This window comes from Prorops nasuta, unplaced genomic scaffold (assembly GCF_024137725.1).
Source record: "Prorops nasuta isolate Cenicafe-Biocafe unplaced genomic scaffold, Cenicafe_Pnas_1.2 PNAS00010, whole genome shotgun sequence".
Lineage (NCBI taxonomy): Eukaryota > Metazoa > Arthropoda > Insecta > Hymenoptera > Bethylidae > Prorops > Prorops nasuta.
Window position 1 is genome coordinate 2,004,945 of NW_027116807.1, and position 18,866 is coordinate 2,023,810.

Below are 18,866 nucleotides of genomic sequence, written 5' to 3' on the forward strand. Positions count from 1 at the left end.
ATGTCTGCACACGTAATCGTATTGATCGAAGAAACAATCTCGAGCAAATGCACCTGAAATATCAACAACGATCGATTCTCGCTAAAATATAATTATTCCTTCTATCCTTCTATTTCGTTTATTCGCAAAACATCGAACCTTGTAATCACCGCAAGAATCTTTGTAATCAATATCGATAATTCCTTGAAAAAACTGTCGTTATTTCTTATGGAATATTTGTTTGGAAAATACTGAATTTTTTAAATAATTATATATATATATAGTTAAAGGGGTTATATAGATGAGAAAATCATGTAAGAATTTTTTTCTTACGTTGAATCGTTTACTTTAGGTCTGGTACTGGAGTTTATTGGACATTTGGTATTATTTAATTTCTTTCCCATTGATTTGTATCTAAATTGTCGCGTGGAAGCCTAAATTATGCTAAAAAGTTGCTATATATATAATTGCTATTTTTTTCCTTTGACAAATGCCTTTTTTCAATCGTGCAAGCACTCGAGTTTTAATTACCCCATGGCGAATCCCGTTCATCATACTCGGCCTTTAAACAATCAACCAACTTTCTGCTACCCGACTGTTATTCGTTCACTCCGAAGACGCACGGTAGCTCTTGATTAAATTCAAGCTCGATGCTGGCACAACGCAGCTTCGCCGCGTCCTTTGAATCCTGCCACTTTACCATTTTCCTCTTGCTACACTACTGCTCCCCTTAATTAATCAATTTAATTACCAAACCTTGTCGCGATTGTTCAACGATCCACGCGTGACTATCGATGCTGGACAATTGCTTTTCATCTTTCTACCTGTAGCGAGGCGAAGAATTAATAAAGAATTTAGGGAGGATCGAGCTGGTGCTTCGTCACGCGAAAACCTTATTTTTTCCCCAACTGCGTAGTTACTCGAGCATGGAATTTGCATTTGCCACGTTCGATCGCTAGAAAACTGATTTTTTCTAGCTTCGTATCTTCCATTCGGTCCATTTCATAGAGCTGGTTTTTTGTTTTGGATTTAATTGTTGTCTTTTCTTAATAATCCAGTGATTGAATTTTAGGATAGTCATTTTTCTTTGACTCCTGGGTGATTGGTGTCAGCCGAGATACAGGAAAATCGATCTGACCTCGATATTCGTGGCCGAATTCGGAGCGCATGTGCCCAATGCGACAAGTCGTTTAACGGCCTGCACGAGCTTATTGTTATTCCTAACATGCAGGATTTACCCCCCCCCCCCCCCCCCGTAATCCCCACCACTTACGTGAAACTCCTCTTTTCGTTCCTCATCGAAATTCAATTGGAGTACAGTCCAATTCGGTCCACCGTATCTCTCTCTCTTTTGGCTGATTATCAATTTTAAGGGCTTGCGAAACAGTCGATAAAAAATTATTGTTGCAAACTTTATTTTCGTGGAGATTATAAGTGATTTTCCTAACGTACAGGTTTTACTTCCTGCCACTCGCTTAAATGAAAAGTTTTTCATTACAATAACGAAAAAAATTTATTAACACAATTAATAATTTGGTTTATAACGAGATACTCGTTGTATCGATAAATTGTGTTCGTTATCATAATGATCGAAGAATTATTCGTTTGTTGAACAATTTTTCCATGTAAACTCTCCTTTGCTTTCGAAAATTATTCTTTCGTTCCTCAACGAAAATCAATTTTAGTACAGCTCTTATATGTATATAGGTATACGTTCGTCCATATCTCTCGTACTTGGAGAATTATTATTATTCAGGAACTAAGAAAGACACCTTGCAAAAAAGTGATAGCAAATTAAGCTTTCTCGTTAATAACTCAAGCTTAACAATGAAAATTTTAATTCCTTTTCCAGTTCTCCCCAATCCTCCTCGTCTCATCAGCTCGATTGGAAAATTCATATTAACCGGTTGCTCGACTGAAGTACGAGACGCATGGAATATCGATTTCTTATCGAGCACGCGGAGAATGAGATTCCATTCGCTTTATTGAATTCCCCATCGTCGAATCTGCATCATATCGACCGACAAAATTCATATTTCGAATGTCAGAATCGTTAAACGCCTCACGACACGAGCGTTCCTTCGCGCACAAACCGTATATACATAGTGAAAAAATCACCACTCGTTTAAATTCATTATCAGCACTGATCGATCCCTCGCATGATTAAAATCCCAATTTAATATTTTTCCTCTCGACAAATTCAATTATTTCAAATCCTAGCAGAACTCTGCAAGATCGAAGTAATTCGCGAAAATTTTAATGACTTTAATTAAGCTTTGTACCAAAAATATGAAATATTGGTTTTCGAATTTCAATTGTAATGTCGAGTCTCGCGATTGATAATTAAAAATAGCTATAGATTGATATTTGGGAATAAAACTGAAGAAAATTATATAAATACAAAACTGGATGATTCGTGAGAATGTTGGTTGGAGTATTTTTGTTGCTGGAAAGTGAGTGAATGCTAGGTTTTTTAGTGTGTGCGAAATGATTGATTTTGGAATGGATCAAGGGGGGGGGGTGAAAATGTAAGGGAAAAGGAGGCAATAATGGTATTGTGTTGGAAGAAACGAGGCCGATTTGATGTTGCATAAAACATTCGTGCGTCTATCCTATAGCCTCGGCCAGTGTTGTAACCGTTATTACGATTTATTTTGCTGCGCGCAGAGCCAATGACCGGTTAACACGAAACCTTTATCGATAAACCTGAATCATTTCACTCGTGCGCGGACGCGTTACTCTCCGGCTGGCATCGATTTGGATATATCTCTCAAAGTGAAACTTATATACCTTTCTTATTCGCGCCAACCAGTCATACACAGTCTTTATCATGGGGAACCGATCATAAAAATCTATCATTCACCCCTCCATCGATAAAATATACCAACCTTGCTACCAATAAACGCATTACTCAATTTTCTCCACCTTTTCTTCGTGTTTACACTTTCGAGTTTCATTAATTTATTTATTTTCCATAGTAAATGAATCCTAAGCATTTGTTTACCATTGAGGAAACTTGTCAACTTTTCAACGAGTTACGAAATTTCCCCTACCATTTCTTCATTTTTAGATTTTCGAGTTTCGTCGATGGCTCGATTATTAATTAAGTGGCGCACGATGGTTTTTTTCTGCTGAATCGGTACTTTATCCGAGATGTAAATAGGAGCGCGTGTCATGTAAATTGAGCGTGAGATAAGTGGGAAGCTTTTGAGGGTACTTGAGAGATATAGGGCATTGATTGCAGCGACCTACCGCAATCTGAGCCACCGGCACGTTTTCACGGAATGGCCCGCTCGATAACTGCTCGATAATCATCCTACGTATCGTTGAGAATTATACCGATAGGTCGTCGCGTGATTGATCGATCGTCCAAAATAAATTAAATCCATGTTCAACCAGCCATAGAATTATTCTATTTTTCCCCTCTCACTCTCTCTCTCTCTCTCTCTCTCTCTCTCTCTCTCTTTCTACGTTTCAAAACATATCGAATCTCAAAACTCGTATGTTTGCAAACAATACTACGCGTTTCCTCTAAAAAAAAAAAGCTACCAAATTTTTAGAAATAAAAATCCATTTCCCCGACGAAAATTGGCAAAATATTCGATATACACTCGCGAATCCAAAATATCAAACACCATGCAGAATCAGAAAAATTATTTGAAAACGTTTCTTCGATCGGAAATTGATGAGGCTTGCAGTAAAACAAAAACGAGTGGAGAAGGGACTGGGAAGGATTTTTTATTTTTAGAGGGAAAGAAATAATCGTTGATGGTTGTAGGATAATTTGCGGTTTGTTTTTCTGCCTCATCGCCGCATAAAGGGGCGAACACTCGTTCGGACATTTGCAAACGCGCGTGGCTCGTGCAAAGTTATATTTTACGACGTAAAAAGTGGAAGAGTTACGTAATAACGAACGGAAGGAAAAAATAAATAAATAGAAAAATGATAAAAGGAGGAATGGGAGGAAATTGGATAATTATAGAAGAGGGAACAGGAAGTTAATGCGGGGATTATTCTTTTGTCGCTGCAGGAGTGGATCAAGCAGGATCGAATTTGCCAGCACCGGTGAGAATTCTTCGGAGGTGTTACCGGGTGTTTCTTCGGTTTCCGGCAGAGGCGGAAGCTATCGGCTTATAAAAATGGGAGAACGACGCGGCACGAAAGCGCTGGAGCTCTGGTGCAGGCGCATCACCGATGGCTATCCTGGCGTAAGCGTGCACAACATGACCACCTCCTGGAGAGATGGCCTCGCATTCTGCGCCATGATTCATCATTTTCGTCCGGACCTAATGTAAGTACATCATTTTCTGTACGACCAATCGCGAATAATTGATAAACTGCGCCAATCTTGGTAATATCGGACCTGCGTATTCTATATATATACAAACAGAGAAAAACATTGGTTTGAATTAAATAATTTTTTTCTGTCTGTGTATATATTTATTTTATAACGTCAGTAAGTATATAAAATTCGAGTTATTAAGCTAACACTTTCCACTATCGCGTCTAATTGAGCCGTAAAACGGACATTTTACATTTTTTTAGTTAATAACTCTTACAGTTCGTTATAAATATCATTTCTTCTTAACTAGTCTCGATACTTGCACATTTAGTACTAAATTAAACGAGATATAAAATAAGCGAACGATGCAATTAAATAGCACAAAATAAGCTATAGTTTATGACACATTGAGTATATATATCTATATATGCGTGATGTGGAACCTGCGTATGCAATTGACAAATTTTTAAAATAATTGTCATTGCGGTACAATGCAGTATAGTGTACTTTAGCCTGATGTATTTGCGGCGGGGTAGAGAGAATGGGAGGGGGGGGATTTGTCAGAAATTGAGAATTTCCGATTCGTGGGATTTGATTTGCAGCGTAACGTCCCGGACAGCTGGATGCAATCAGCGGAATGGAATTATATGAGATCGCATTAGGGCCAGCGTGAGGAAGGAGTGGGGGAGGGGGGGGGGGGTGACGGAAATTGGAACGAGAGTCGTTGTCCCGCGGTCAATGACATTTGGAAGAACGCGTTTTACTATTAGATTCACAGTAGTTTCTTTTGTAGCGCTGCTTGTGTTGTCGACGGACAGGAAAGTCCGATTTGGTACACGTCGACTCTCGGGATATTGGCACTGGCTCAAATCGTCTCTTTCTCTCTCTCTCTCTCTCTCTCTCTGAGATCCCATCAACTCTATCACTTTATTTTCCCGACTCTCGCGCGATCTACTTTCAAATAATCGTCGATCTAATTAGTGCCTGAATAATTTCAATAATATGTCTATTGAATATAGTGTACTGCAGGGTTTATTAATTAAAATTGCTGAAACCACGTGGACGTAAAACTCTATCTTTGTTAAATATAAGAAATCATTATTTCGTTTAAAAGTGTTTGAAACAACTTTTTCAATTTAATTTAAAATGTTTTTGTGTATAATATTCAGAACTATAACTACGAAGATAACATGAATTTGATATATCTATTATTTTAGTTGGTACACACCCTGTATATGTAATTTCATGCTATATCACTTAGAATTTTATCAGCCTCCTCCTCCCACTTTAAACTCTAATTGTGTAATTTTCAGTTTTTCTACTCCAGTTTATTAATTCGGATATTTGCTCTTCAACGAGTCAAATAAAATTTATAATCGCAGAAAAGATTGGACTATGCCAGGGGATATAGTGCAGAGTGCATCTACCCACGCGTAACGGGTTGTAGCGGGCAGGTTTATGGGAGAGTTTTTGATTTAGCGTCTATGTGTGTATGTGTGCGTGTCCGGACGAGACGGGCCAGTAGTCAGGGTCGTCCCTGCACGGACACGCGAGGTCGGGTCGAAAGTGATGAATCGTCGAATGGGGAAACCGTTTGGCTGCGACTCGATCACGATTCCTCCATTTTAAAACTCCAACAGATGCGCTTTGTCACCGATAAATCATTACCACCTTCATCGGTCAACCGCGATAACACACTGCAACAATTTTCACCGGTTTAACCGATATCAATTAACGAGTCACGATCCTCCAAACTAATTAATTCTCCTAGTCGAGCGTGCGCTCTCGGCGGTTATACCCGTGACTTATAATCCGCTCGAAGTAATCTATAGCCCTCTTTTTCCTGGTTTTCTACATTTCTCGTCACTTTACTACAAGGCATTATTTTGTCTATGATAACGGAATTTAACAGGGTAACCGTGTAAGATGATATAAAAAAGCATTTCAGCATACTTGGAATTTTTCAACGAAAGAATCTCAGTAAGTGAATATCGCTCACACCTAGAGTGCAATTTTGTGTTTACGCTGTAAAATTTTTACACGGTGCTTCCACAGTTTTACTACAAATGTGATAGTTTTAAAAAAAAGGAAGAACGTTTGGATTTTTTAAAGTTTGTTTTTTAAGTTTGACGAAATTTCATTCACTATTGAGTCACCCTGTATATTAATTTCTAATAAATCTATATAAAATCGCACGATTTATTCCATCTTTCGTATACTCGGTAACGCTAGAGTTATTAAGGCTGGATTTAGTCTCGTAAGCTTTAACAGCTGATCTATCAAATTTGGTTCGCATCAGGAATTCATTAGATTTCAAAGTGGCGTTGCTAATATCGAGGGAGGCACCTCGCGAAAATACCAACTTGGCAGACTCGCACGGTATAGATATAAGATAGCACGGTGTGCAATTTAAATCCTGAATGCATATTATACCAGCTTGGTGCTAACTAATATACGTTTGGTATAACGCGCCGTGCTAGATCGCTCAGCGAGCTTCGCGTTAACTTTGCAAATCCCACTTTTTCAACGTCGTTCCCAATTAGTGTAATCACCCTGCGTACCTTCTTTGCTTGGAAAATTAACAGACACCTCTGCGAAAGAAAAGCAATTCGCGATTTTAACGCAATCCCCCCCCCCCCTCTCTTATCCAATTATCAAGACTGTGATTGTAAATCAACGAACAAACGTTTCAAACTCGACCTATTTAACGTTAAAAACATGTAAAAAATATAATTAATTTTGAAGGAATTTTGACACCAAACTTATTTATACCACTTAATTTTTTATTCTCTTGTTTTTGCAATAAAAAGCGTTGTTTCACCACTCAATTGTAGCTTTTATCATTAATATTCTTTACTTGGCAAAAAATGTAATTATTTTTATATAATATTACATTTATTTATTCAAGTATACATAGCTCCCACACACGTAATTTTGCGCGTTACAATGTTAAATTACAGTAATCGAAAAGTTGTTGTAATTAAAATAATTGCAATTGCAATTATATTCGGCCAAACTCTGCGACCGATGCTCGTTTCAGTGATTAGTGTAATGGCTGATGCGAATACTCTTATCTGGAGTAATTATAAACAAGGCTATAATAAATACAGCGCAGGTGAGACAAGTGAACTCCGGGAAGAATTTACAGTGAGAGATAGTATAAATCTGTTGCTCGTAATCTAAATCTTGGTTGCACATTACGGGACCGATAAGTAAAGCCTATGGTATGCTTCGTGCTGGGTCTCGCACTTACACACACATGCACACAGAAAATATTCCTCCAGAGTATCTCGCACAGACACACACACACACAAACACCGAATCGCCACGGTGACTAACGAGCTGCACACGCAGGCATGGCAAATTATTGCGCTTTAACCAGTGACAAGTCCATTTTTTCCACTGAACGAACCAGCGACGTTAGGAAACCAACTCGCTTTACGGATTACGTCACTCTGTCGCTAGAACACCTCGCACACCATATAGGCGATAAAGCAACAGCATTTGGTTTGAGACAATAATGAAATTATATTTCGTAATAACGATTATAGGACGGAGCTGTTGAAACTTTATCGCCACCCGGTAGATTTATTTAAAAGGTATTCGCATAATATTGCAACGATTCTGTTGTAAAGCGAAAGCTTCCAATAATATCATAATTAAAGCCACTATCGAGATCATTAACTGTCATGAAATTTATCGAATAAATAACTATATAGTGCACTCGTTGCACTATATCGCTTTCAATTATCGCGAATATCGAGCTCGTGGTTTTAGATGAGAGCTTATTGAACTTTTACCGCCACCCGGTATATCTATTTGCAACTATTCGTTTATAAAGCGAAAGCTCCCAATAATATCAAAATTAAAGCCACTGTCGAGATCATTCACTCTCGTGAAATTAATCCAATAAAGATGCACTCGTTGCTCGATCGCTTATAATTATCGCGAATAATGAACTGATTATTAAAATCGTAGTTCTAGAAGAGATATTATTCAGAACTTTACTCTCACCCGGTATGTGTATTGGAAACAATTCAGTTATAAAATGAAAGCTTCCAATAATATCAAAATTAAGCTACTGTCGAGATCATTCACTCTCGTAAAATTAATCGAATAAAGGGCGCACTCGTTGCTCGATCGCCTACAATTATCGTGAATAATAGAAAAACACCGTGAGAGAATTGCCCACGAATCGATAAATCCAGCGTGTTTCTTGTAAAGAATTCATCGGTAGTTTTGGTTTTCAATGGAAAGCGAGCTCCTGTGAAAATTCCACATTTACCAATGGATTTATTTGGATGAAAGACGAAGAATAGATCGGCCTACGCGCTTGCCGCATATTCCTTTAATAACCGAGTGTAGATTACTAACAGAAGGATAAAAATATGTGTGGGAAGGGGAAGGGCGTTTACGGGTCAAGAAACAGGAAAATCTGTAAAATTTCAGTGATTTAGCGGGAGAGCTTTGTGCTTGAGATTCCTCGAGGAGGTATGAATCTAAAAATTTCCTAACGAATCCTTCTTATTATAATTGATAAGTGTTCATTGCTGGATGCAATTATCTACACAGCAATATAAAAAACATTGCGATAGAATGTCCTACGAGTCGATACACAGAGTTGTTTGTAATAAACAATTTATTGGTCATTTTAAACGTTTATTAAAAAAAATTCATTAGTAGTTTTAATTTTGAATGGAGACAATGCATTTATCTGGACGAGGGACCAAGAATTCACCAGTGTACGCACTCTGTGCATATTTCTTTAATGAGCAAGCGCGCGTTTGTAAACAGAAGGATAAAAAATACACGAGGAGAGGGGGGGGGGGAGGGTGATCACGGGTCAGGAAACAGGAAAATGTCTGTGATTTAGCGAAAGAGCGGCTTGGGGTATCTTGGAGGATGAGATATCGAGTGTGAAAATTTCCTAACGAATACTCGCTATTAAGCTTGAAATAGCGCGTCGAGGCCTGGAAACTTTTCGCGCGATGCGATAAAACGATTTTGTATGAAAAGCACAACGTGATATTTTTGCCGCAAGAAAACTCGTAAAAGGGGGGAGAGGAGGAAAAAGTTGAATTCCGCGAATTCGCCAATTGGTTTTCGCGGAAAGCTCGCGTGGTGAAATATTCGAGTTTGATGGTCCCCCGTCGCGACGCGCGCACGAATCCTCGAGATTTTTTACGCCACGATTCTCCGCGCTTTATTAACTTTCCGCCATTGGCGTCGGCACCGTTTAGATCTCCGCTTTACGCTTTTCTTCCCAGGACTGCCTCGAGGACAATGCCCCGCAGGATCATCCACGGAAGAGCGTGGACGGAACGAAGAAAAGGATCCCACGAAGGGCTACCGAGTAAACGGCTTTCGAGTTTCTCCTTTGATTAATGGATCGCGGATCCTTGCAAAAACTCGCTTCGACACCCCTCCCCCCTCCCCATCCTACTTGAAAACCTTTCAAAATCGCAAAAACCCATCTTTCCTGAAAAACTAATCAAAAACTCCTCTTCGCGCTTCTCGCCTACGATAGAACCTACAAATCTCAATTTTTTGTCAATATTTATCAAACATTTATCATTTATATCGTCGCGATTTGTATTAGTTTCTCATTTTACAAGTTTCTAAAGTTTTTTTTTTAATTTCCTTCCCCAGCGTTAATTCGTTTCCCAGCAGCAGCTTCGTGTAATTTCAAGCACACTGGCCTGGCACTGCGTAATTTCGCGTCAATTTTCCGGGAAATATCGTGAACTTTCGCGCGCTGCTGAAAGATGGGCAGAGGGGGAGGGGGGGGAGGGGGTTGAAGGGAACGACCGAGAAGCAATCCCGGAAGAATGAAACACGTGAGAGAATATCTCGAGGATCTTTCCGGAGGGCAGGTGAAAGTAAAACGAACAGATGTGTGTGTGTGTGTATGCCTAGTGGGCAATGATGGAAACCGAGAAGAAAAGCGTAAGATGAAAATGACGAAGACGAGACCTTTACTACTCGGTGAGACTCAAAGGTCATCCTTTATGCATTTACCGTTCCAACTTGTACAACTCCAAATGCGAGGAACTTTTTATACATTCATAATGAGCTCCACCCTGGAGAGAGGTACCCTTCCCTCCCTTATTCTCACTCGTACACGCAATTGCAAACTCTCAATATTAATCAGTCCGCTTAATTAGCTGTTTCTAGTGTCAAGCTCCTAGAATTTCTTTGGCAAATTGGCACGCGCGTTTCGTAACGGTAAATCAAACTAACAGTATAGGAAAATAAATAATCAAGAAAATTTATCGAACAAATTCACCATTAGAATCGCGAAAAGCTAATAAATAAAGCAGACAATCTATTAACTTTGGCACTGCGTGGTGTAAACTGTGCCGAAGCTTCGTTTCATGCAGTGTTTTGATTGGTGAATGAAAACCGTGAGGATTTCTCGCGAGAGTAGAATAGATTCACGGTTTTCAACAACGTAGCGGGTCGGATTAGTCGAGGGAAACTTGTGTTTGTATCGAGAAGAAGAGTCATCGAGTTTAAAACAATCTAATTGTAAAGATTGTTGGATTTTAATGTTTTTCATCAAACGCGAGTGTGGTAAAAGTAAGATCGAATTCTGTGTGTCCAGGGGTATGAAACGTTTATTTTTCCTTCCAATCGTTTTTCACGGTAGAAATTGGAGTCGTGCGCAGTAGCGTTCAAAGTTTTTGTTTAGAATCCCAAGTAAATTTGTACACCGAATAGTCCCATCCGAATTTTTCTTCCTCCGATCAGCTCCAATTACAGAGTGTAAAATTTCGAGCTTCCATAGCACTCGACTGGAAGGAACATTATACTGTTAGCCAGGCAGATTATAATGGCCACGCTGCAAACTTGTTACGCGGCCAGCAGTGCAAGATCATCGCGTTTCTTTGAATTACACCTCGTTTCACTGAATCTCGACAAATGGTTCTCGCAAGTCACCACCTTTTTCTTCAAAAATTCTACGTATTACGGAGTCTCGACTGTGCTAGAATAAAAACAAATTATTCGTAGTACTCGACACATTGCAAATATTTTTTTCCATTTCCTATCTCGTTCCTCTTCGCCACTTTCTCACGAATCCACGCTTGGCTTGATTTTGGCTGAGATAAAAACGATGGAAGTAGCATCGAGGAGCAAACAAACCCTGTTTGGAAAGGTGCTTTAAACCGTGCAAATGAAACGGTTCTCGTCGAAATGTTGATATTAACGGCACATCCAGCGGATCTTGTTTACATTGGCAGTAGTTTGAAGCATTTTCTGGCTGGTAGCAGTAAAGTCGTCCTTTTGCCCGTTAATATCTTGGTCTAATCCTTCAGGAGGGAGAGTAACTTTTTTTCGTTGCATTTCTATGAAATTGGGGAGGTTCTACAATTGCAAAATGCTTCCTGCTGCACGAAAATCTGTTTCATACAGTAGATACACTCGTAAGTGATAAAGGAACGTGGAAGTAAGACAGGCAAAAGGGGAAAATGATACTGATATACGTTTATTCAAAAGCAATTTCAACGACAATGAATATAGGTTCGATAATTCCAAAAAATTGCCGTTGAATAATATATATTGCATATAATATACGTGAGTGATAAAGGAACGTCGAAGTAAGCCAGGCCAAAGGGGAAAATGAAGCAAGTAGAAAAAGACAATTTGTGAAATCCATTTTACTCCTTTCATCACGCTCGACCCGATGATTTTTCACGTTTATTCCTGTACGTCGGGTCTCGCGAAGGACCCCTCGTCCTGTTATTTCTCGCTGGTCAATCGAATAACGGTTCTCATCCTGCGGAAAGAAGCTTTTACGATCGGTGGTGGCCTCGCTCGCGTGCGAGTGGGCGCTACCGCAAAATACTCGACGACAAAAAACAAGCATAGCAACAAAAAACTAATCCCACGGAGGCGCTTATTATCGTTAATGTAAGACTCGAATGAATCATCATCTCGCGATCCAATCGTAGCGCACATGTGTATATATATATATATATATATATTTATGTGCAGAGTTGGCCACTTTTAAAATGCCCCAGAGCATATAGATGAAAGAATACCTTTATCTATATGTATGTATATATATATTCACAAGAGTTGTTAAATTTTTGTATAAAATCCTTCCAAAACTCATTATTCGCATTTTCGAAAACATATTTAATTTTTTTGTTTCGAATATATAGTTACATGGACGTAAACATTTTCTCACGCGTATAATTCGGTCGTTTTATAAATGGTTGACTATATATAGTAAACATAGAAACGGAGGATCGCGATTTCGTTTTATTTATCCTTCGATGCAATGCCACGGCGTATATCCTTCAAAGATACCGTTAAGACCTGGGATCGATCAGGTGACGCTTTTTCCACTTACGAGGGCGGCCATTGTGGGTCCTCGGAGACAGCGAGTACACGCGCACCTAATAGTTATCAATTATTCTCACGCTTGGTATTACACGGCGATTTGGCTTTGCAGGATCGCGCATCATTAAGATAACTAATGGCGTCTTTGTGTGTGTGTGTGTGCGTGTGTTTGGCGGCTCGGCTAAACTTAACGGTATTAATAACGTATATGTATATACGTCCGAATTATAATATTTCTACTTCACTCCCTACCCCGGTATTAATCAAAATTCACCAGAAGCTCTTTTATTTTCCAGCTATAACATTTTTCTCTCGATTCTTTTTTTATATCTTCATTAATCTCGTTCAAATACAACCTACCAGGTGGCAAAAAGTTTCGGAACTTTATTCATTCTTTTTTGCGTTTAACTTGGTGGTATATGGTTAGCGAGGTCTGCAATATATTATATATGCTACGAGAGTTGAAACGCCCCAGAGCACATAGATGCTAGAAAGTGCACGTGTATCTTCATATATAATTATTAGAGTTTTCGAAATTTTCAACTAGATTTTCCGTTTTGGAAAGCTTTTGTTGAAAATTTTGTTATGTCTCATAGTTATGGAGATACACGTCTTCTTGTATTTTATGCATACTCTGGAACGTTTTAACTAGTGGACTCTGTATATGTATATTATATATACTATATGCGAGAGAATAATGTTTATGTTACTTTAGAGGATTAACAAGGTTCCCTGGAGGCCATTAGTGGAAATGTAAAATTTTCGTAAAAGTAGTTGTTGGATTAAAAAGAAAGGAGTAGAAATATATTAATTTGCACTCTATGCTCTCAATGATGTTGATCTTGACTCGATTTCTCCGTTTCTCCAATTGCAGCGACTTCAAGAGTCTCGACAAGAACGACGTTTACGGCAACAACGAACTGGCATTCAGAACTGCACAGGAGCACCTAGGGATTCCTGCTCTCCTCGATGCCGAGGATATGGCGTCCTGCTCGGTCCCGGACCGTCTCTCCATTCTCACGTATTTGTCCCAATTCTATCAGGTCTTTGGTGGTAAGTTTACTCTCCATTCTGTTTTTTCGTTCTTTGGGTATTTAATATAATTGGATATAATCTGATATAAATGACCTATTATTTCAATAAATTGTACAAGTCTAGATAAATTATATTTAAAATTGTTGTCGCCATATAAAGAATATTTTTTTATGAATTGGCATCTTGTCAACGAATATTATTCGACATAGTGCAGAACTGTGTATTAATAATAATTCTAGTCGATTTGAATCGCGAGAACAATGCCAATGGAGAAAGCTGGCAAGTTGGAATATATGAACGACTTTGGGTGGAGTGGTAATAGACGGAATTGCGACGGGCCAAGTGGCCTATTTAGCCAGTTGAAACGGGAAACCAAGTCGAGTAGAAACAGACAGTTTTGGTAGGCCACGCGAAAATAAACCGCAAACACACATGTACAATGCTCGTTGTATGCAGAGTACTTTTCGGCGTTTCGCAGTGAATTAATTAAGATATACTTTAACAGGTTAATATGCTCGGCTTTATTACATCCCTTCGCGTTAACACGCTAGTACCGTATATATATGCTCTTGACGATTCTATAACCTCCATTCCCGAAAACCATGGCGCGTTTGCTTTTTTAATGGTTCAGTTGTAAACACTTCAAATTCTATTATTTTTTTTTTTTTATTACAAATATATTTAGTCACTTTGTACAGAATAAAAAGTATTTTTTCCATTACACAGAGGAAAATATTATGTTTCTATAAATATTTATTTTCGAGTTTTTGTAAATAACTGTTTTAATTAAATGAACATTTTATCTGCATTTTACCCATTTTAATGCACTTAATTAAATTTCGTCAATATCTAGTAAAGATTTATTTGCAATTATTCAAATAAAGAGTTCTTGAAACTAAATAATTTTTTTATCAGTTTATAAATTTCTGTAATTATAACACGTTATTGTTCGAGTTTCATTACTTTAACTGAATACACTTTTTGCAATATGTTGCAGTTACATAAATTTGGAATAAAATTACGTTCCATGTGTACATAGTGATTACAAATTCTTGCGTTTAAATAAAACATTTGAATTTGTGGTGTAGGTAGGAGTAGATTCTATTTCAACTGAGATTTTTTAAATTTTACCAAAAATTATCAATACGTCTGATACAATCTAGCTTTCTCTACTGATCGTACTATACGCGTTCTCCTCACGCGTTAATTAGCACGGATACACACACGCGTATGTGTTATCAAAATTACTATGAATTTTTGTGGAAAATGGCAAAAACCAGTACTTTACATATTTATGAGAATTTTTTCTTCATGTCTCATTATGGGACCCGATAGTTACACATTATAATCCTGAAAAACATCCATAGCCACGATTTCTTTTTAATACCGCGTGTGCAATTATCTCGCACACGTTAACTCGGTGAAATAAATCCTTGCATAATTATACAGTGATTAAATTTCATCTCGTAAAATATTCACTTACCTACGTATGTGTGTGCGCGCGCGTATCGCTGCCAAGTCGACACACGCGAAACAAATTGATCGAATTCCCATGAAAATTTATTACGCAAAATTTTGCAAATCGTCGATAACGAGTTTTGATTAATTTGTATATTTATCGACTCGAGAGCTAATCAATCGAAATGTGTACCGAGGCAGGAATGAATTATTTGCAAATCCAGGAAAATTGGTATAAAGTTTCGATCCACCATATTTCAACCATCTCCTGTTTACCGTTAATTCGAGAGACGAGACACTTGATCGAATTTACCTTTTTTACCCCCCCCCCCCCCCCCCCCATTGTAACTCTATCGAAGCCATTAATCGAGAGTGTCTGACTAAAAATTTCAACAACCACTTGTTGGTCGTCCCTCGTACTGCTTCGTCTTATTCCTCCATATTCGACGCTCCGGAAAGCAGATTCTCTTATCGAATTCGATCAAGAACATCTTGAAACGTAACGCCAATCGATAGGAAATCCACTTGGAAAGCTTTCAGCCTGTTCCAAGAAAGCTCAATTTTTCTGTCTTATTTCAGATTCTCAGGGAAAATAAGTAGTACACTTGTTTAGATCAACTGTCGTAATTCCTCAGCTTATTTCTATTAATTTACGTAATAAGCAATTTTAATAGCCAATAACTGCAGACAAAATTAATCAAACGCTGAGAGAATAGTGGAAGAGAATTTTTTGCTGATAGGGATAGGGTTGAAGGATCGGGTACTGATTAGGGGATGATGACGTAATATTGCAGTTTTATCCTTAAGTAATTTCATCGTCGCGATGACTCGTGATGCTGAGGAGTTGCTGGGCTAAGTAATATCCTACTGTAACGAGCAGGAAAACGTCGATACACGATGGGACCTTTCTCACCTCTCGCTAATAACGAATCACGAGTGCCTCTCTCTCTCTCTCTCTCTCTCTCTCTCTCTCTCTCTCTCACTCACTCACTCACTCACTCACTCACTCTCGAAATTTCACAACGACTCTCATTGATCGCTGAGCTGGACAAGCTTCGTCTTATATACGTGTACGTGCCTATGTGTTTTTGCATTTGTCTGCCTCTCAAAGTTTCCTCTCTGTTTCTTGTCTAGCGAGTGACTGGTTATTGTATAAGCAAACATTCATTGGCGAAAGCTCGACTCTAAGGAGTGGCCTTGAGTGCCATCTTCTTGCATCTGCCAGCTCTCTTGTGCAACGTAACGTTATATATCTCCTTCCTAAAGCTATAGATTCTTACTTAAAATCTCTCAGATCAATTCGATTCCTTGTACAACAGCTTTGTCGATCTTCTCGCCAGCAAATGCCACCATTTTTTGTGTTTACCCGCAAGATTAACGACACTCGTTAAGGAGGTTCAACAGTGGATAGTCACTGTACTAGTCAGACACGATTTAAAATTGGAATAAAACAATCGATGACGAAATATCCAAAAGCATTTAGAAAGCAAAACGAGTGAAGTAATTTAGTTTTTTATTGGAGTCTAGTGTGACGTTATTTTATACATTTTTTCTTATTTCAAGATAATCATTGATTTATAAAATGGTAATAATTAACGGTTTGTTTCTTTTTGTTAAAAAATAGTAGAAATTTGCAATCAGTGAATTTTGTGGAATAAACCTCGACGATCAAAATAGTTCTTAGGGTAAGAAAATTAAAAATTTACCAAAAAACGAAGATTTCTGAAGGAACAACTGTATAAAATTGATAAAAAAAATACAAGTAATATTAAAATTGTAACTACTGCTAATGGAAACAGACATATCTCGTATCTTCCTCAAGGTTTCAGCAGAAGTGATTATTCAATTATAAAACAGGATTCTGTTTTTGTTCTAATGGCTACACTTGAACTTGTTTATCCCAAGTATGTTGCACTACAATTTCTCCCAACGTTTCATGAAAATTTTATCTCTGCTTTATATTTAGAAAGTTAAACACGAGAGTTAATTATATGATAATTAATTGATCAGAGCGTTGCTTTTTCCAGTATAGATATTTTTTATTTAAATCTCTCCAGCCTACATACTCGATTAAAATCATATAGACCAGTGCGCCAGTTTCATCAATCTCCACCTTATATATATACATAAGCACAGTTTTAATTTGCTTAATAAACTAATTATGGTCTTTAGGATCATCGCCGAGCAGATTGGCTGTGACCAGAACAGCGGAGACCACGGATGGCAGGATCGCCCCAGTTGCAGAGTCCCCACAGCCCAAGGTACGAAAATCCAAAGAAAATTTCATCTCCGTCGATTGGTCAGAGCAAACGCTTTTTCCTCCCTAACTTTTTCTATTGCCAGCTCATACTTTATTTTTTCCGTCGACAATCATTCCCACCTTATTTTTTAACACTCGAATCCGTAAAAAGACTATTCTCATTGACGGACAAGGGCAAATTTTCCGTAGGAATCGAAGCTTCTCTCTCTTTCCTGCTTAAACCAACTTCCATACAACCATCATTAATCATTTCCCTCCCCATCTAACCTATCCTCTCCTCCCTTTGAAATTAAAAACCGGATCTATGAATCTTCCCCGAGTAGATTGACAAAATTGCGGAGGATCGTTAAAGCGAGATGATGAAAATCGTGTCTATAACAGTGTACGATATATACACGAGTAGTTTGTGTGTTTTATCCGGGAGTTTGATCTGAACCGAGTGGATTTACTCGGTAATAAAAGACGGTGAGAAAGAATTGGGATATATATATCGATGGAATGGAGCGTGTTCTTAGAAGGGGAAAGAGTAGGTCACGCGATTACTGCTGGATAGTTTGGCTGGAAGCTCTACTCTATACCCCCCCCCCTCCCCCCCTTAAAGACTCAGTCTATCGACAAGGGTAGCTCGCGAACTATGGTTTCCATTGTGTTGACTACGGTGCTTCCGGGTGAACCGCAAGTGTCGTGTTACGCGGATAATAAGTGTCTTCCTACACACGCACATTCTACACGGTTAACTGCTCCCTCGTTCTCGCCGCCCCCTTCACTTCCTCCTCTTTTTTATGGATTACGACAAATACCACAAAAAGCCTGCAATTTCCCCCCTCCAAAATCCTCCCCCAACTTTTTTTTCCTACTTCCCGTCGCAATTTATTAAAAGGATCTCTCATAGCCCACTCTCAGTCTCCCCACGTTCAACCATTCGAGTTTAGTAGGATCTTTAATCTTTTTTCTAAATTAATTCGACGTGATTCGATAGGAAGGAATATTCGTGGAATGTAAAGATTGAATCAGTTTGTTAACGTAAGAGTAAGAAAGAGAGAGAGAGAGAGCTTTCTAAAAATAATTAATTTGTCCAGTCGATCCTTGCTTATTATAATAGCAGATAACGTCCAATACGAGCAGGAAGCATCGTGTAATCAATCTTATCATGGACATTCCAGTCGTGTAACACGCTGGACTGTAGGATTGATGCATCGTATAGACTCTCGATAAATTATATCTCTGCTGGCAAAATACACCAAAGCAATATTCCTTATTACGTCGTCATTTTTCTCAACGCTGTAATTCCTGGAGAGATACATTTCTTGGTCGAGTGAATTCATCTTGATCTCTCCACCGCTTTTCCAAGCAAAAGTCACACGTTCAACCTTTCTCTCTCTCTCTCTCTCTCTCTCTTCCTATTCGTCTCATTCAAACTATTTCATCCAATTAAGCTATACAGCAGTTTCGATTTTATCGTTACAAACCATTACAATTAATTAAGACCGATAATTTGCATCACTC

At 38.5% G+C, this 18,866-nt stretch overlaps 1 protein-coding gene across 1 annotated transcript in view; it reads left to right on the forward strand.

The window, feature by feature from the left end:
- MICAL-like (protein) overlaps positions 1 to 18,866 on the forward strand; it is a 48,177-nt gene that overhangs the window by 17,593 nt on the left and 11,718 nt on the right. Inside the window, exons 2-4 of the mRNA XM_066732408.1 lie at positions 4,010 to 4,270; positions 13,482 to 13,660; positions 17,273 to 17,361. Of these exons, the coding sequence (XP_066588505.1) occupies positions 4,119 to 4,270; positions 13,482 to 13,660; positions 17,273 to 17,361 (420 nt within the window). The 5' untranslated portion in view covers positions 4,010 to 4,118. The remainder of the gene's footprint in view (positions 1 to 4,009; positions 4,271 to 13,481; positions 13,661 to 17,272; positions 17,362 to 18,866) is intronic.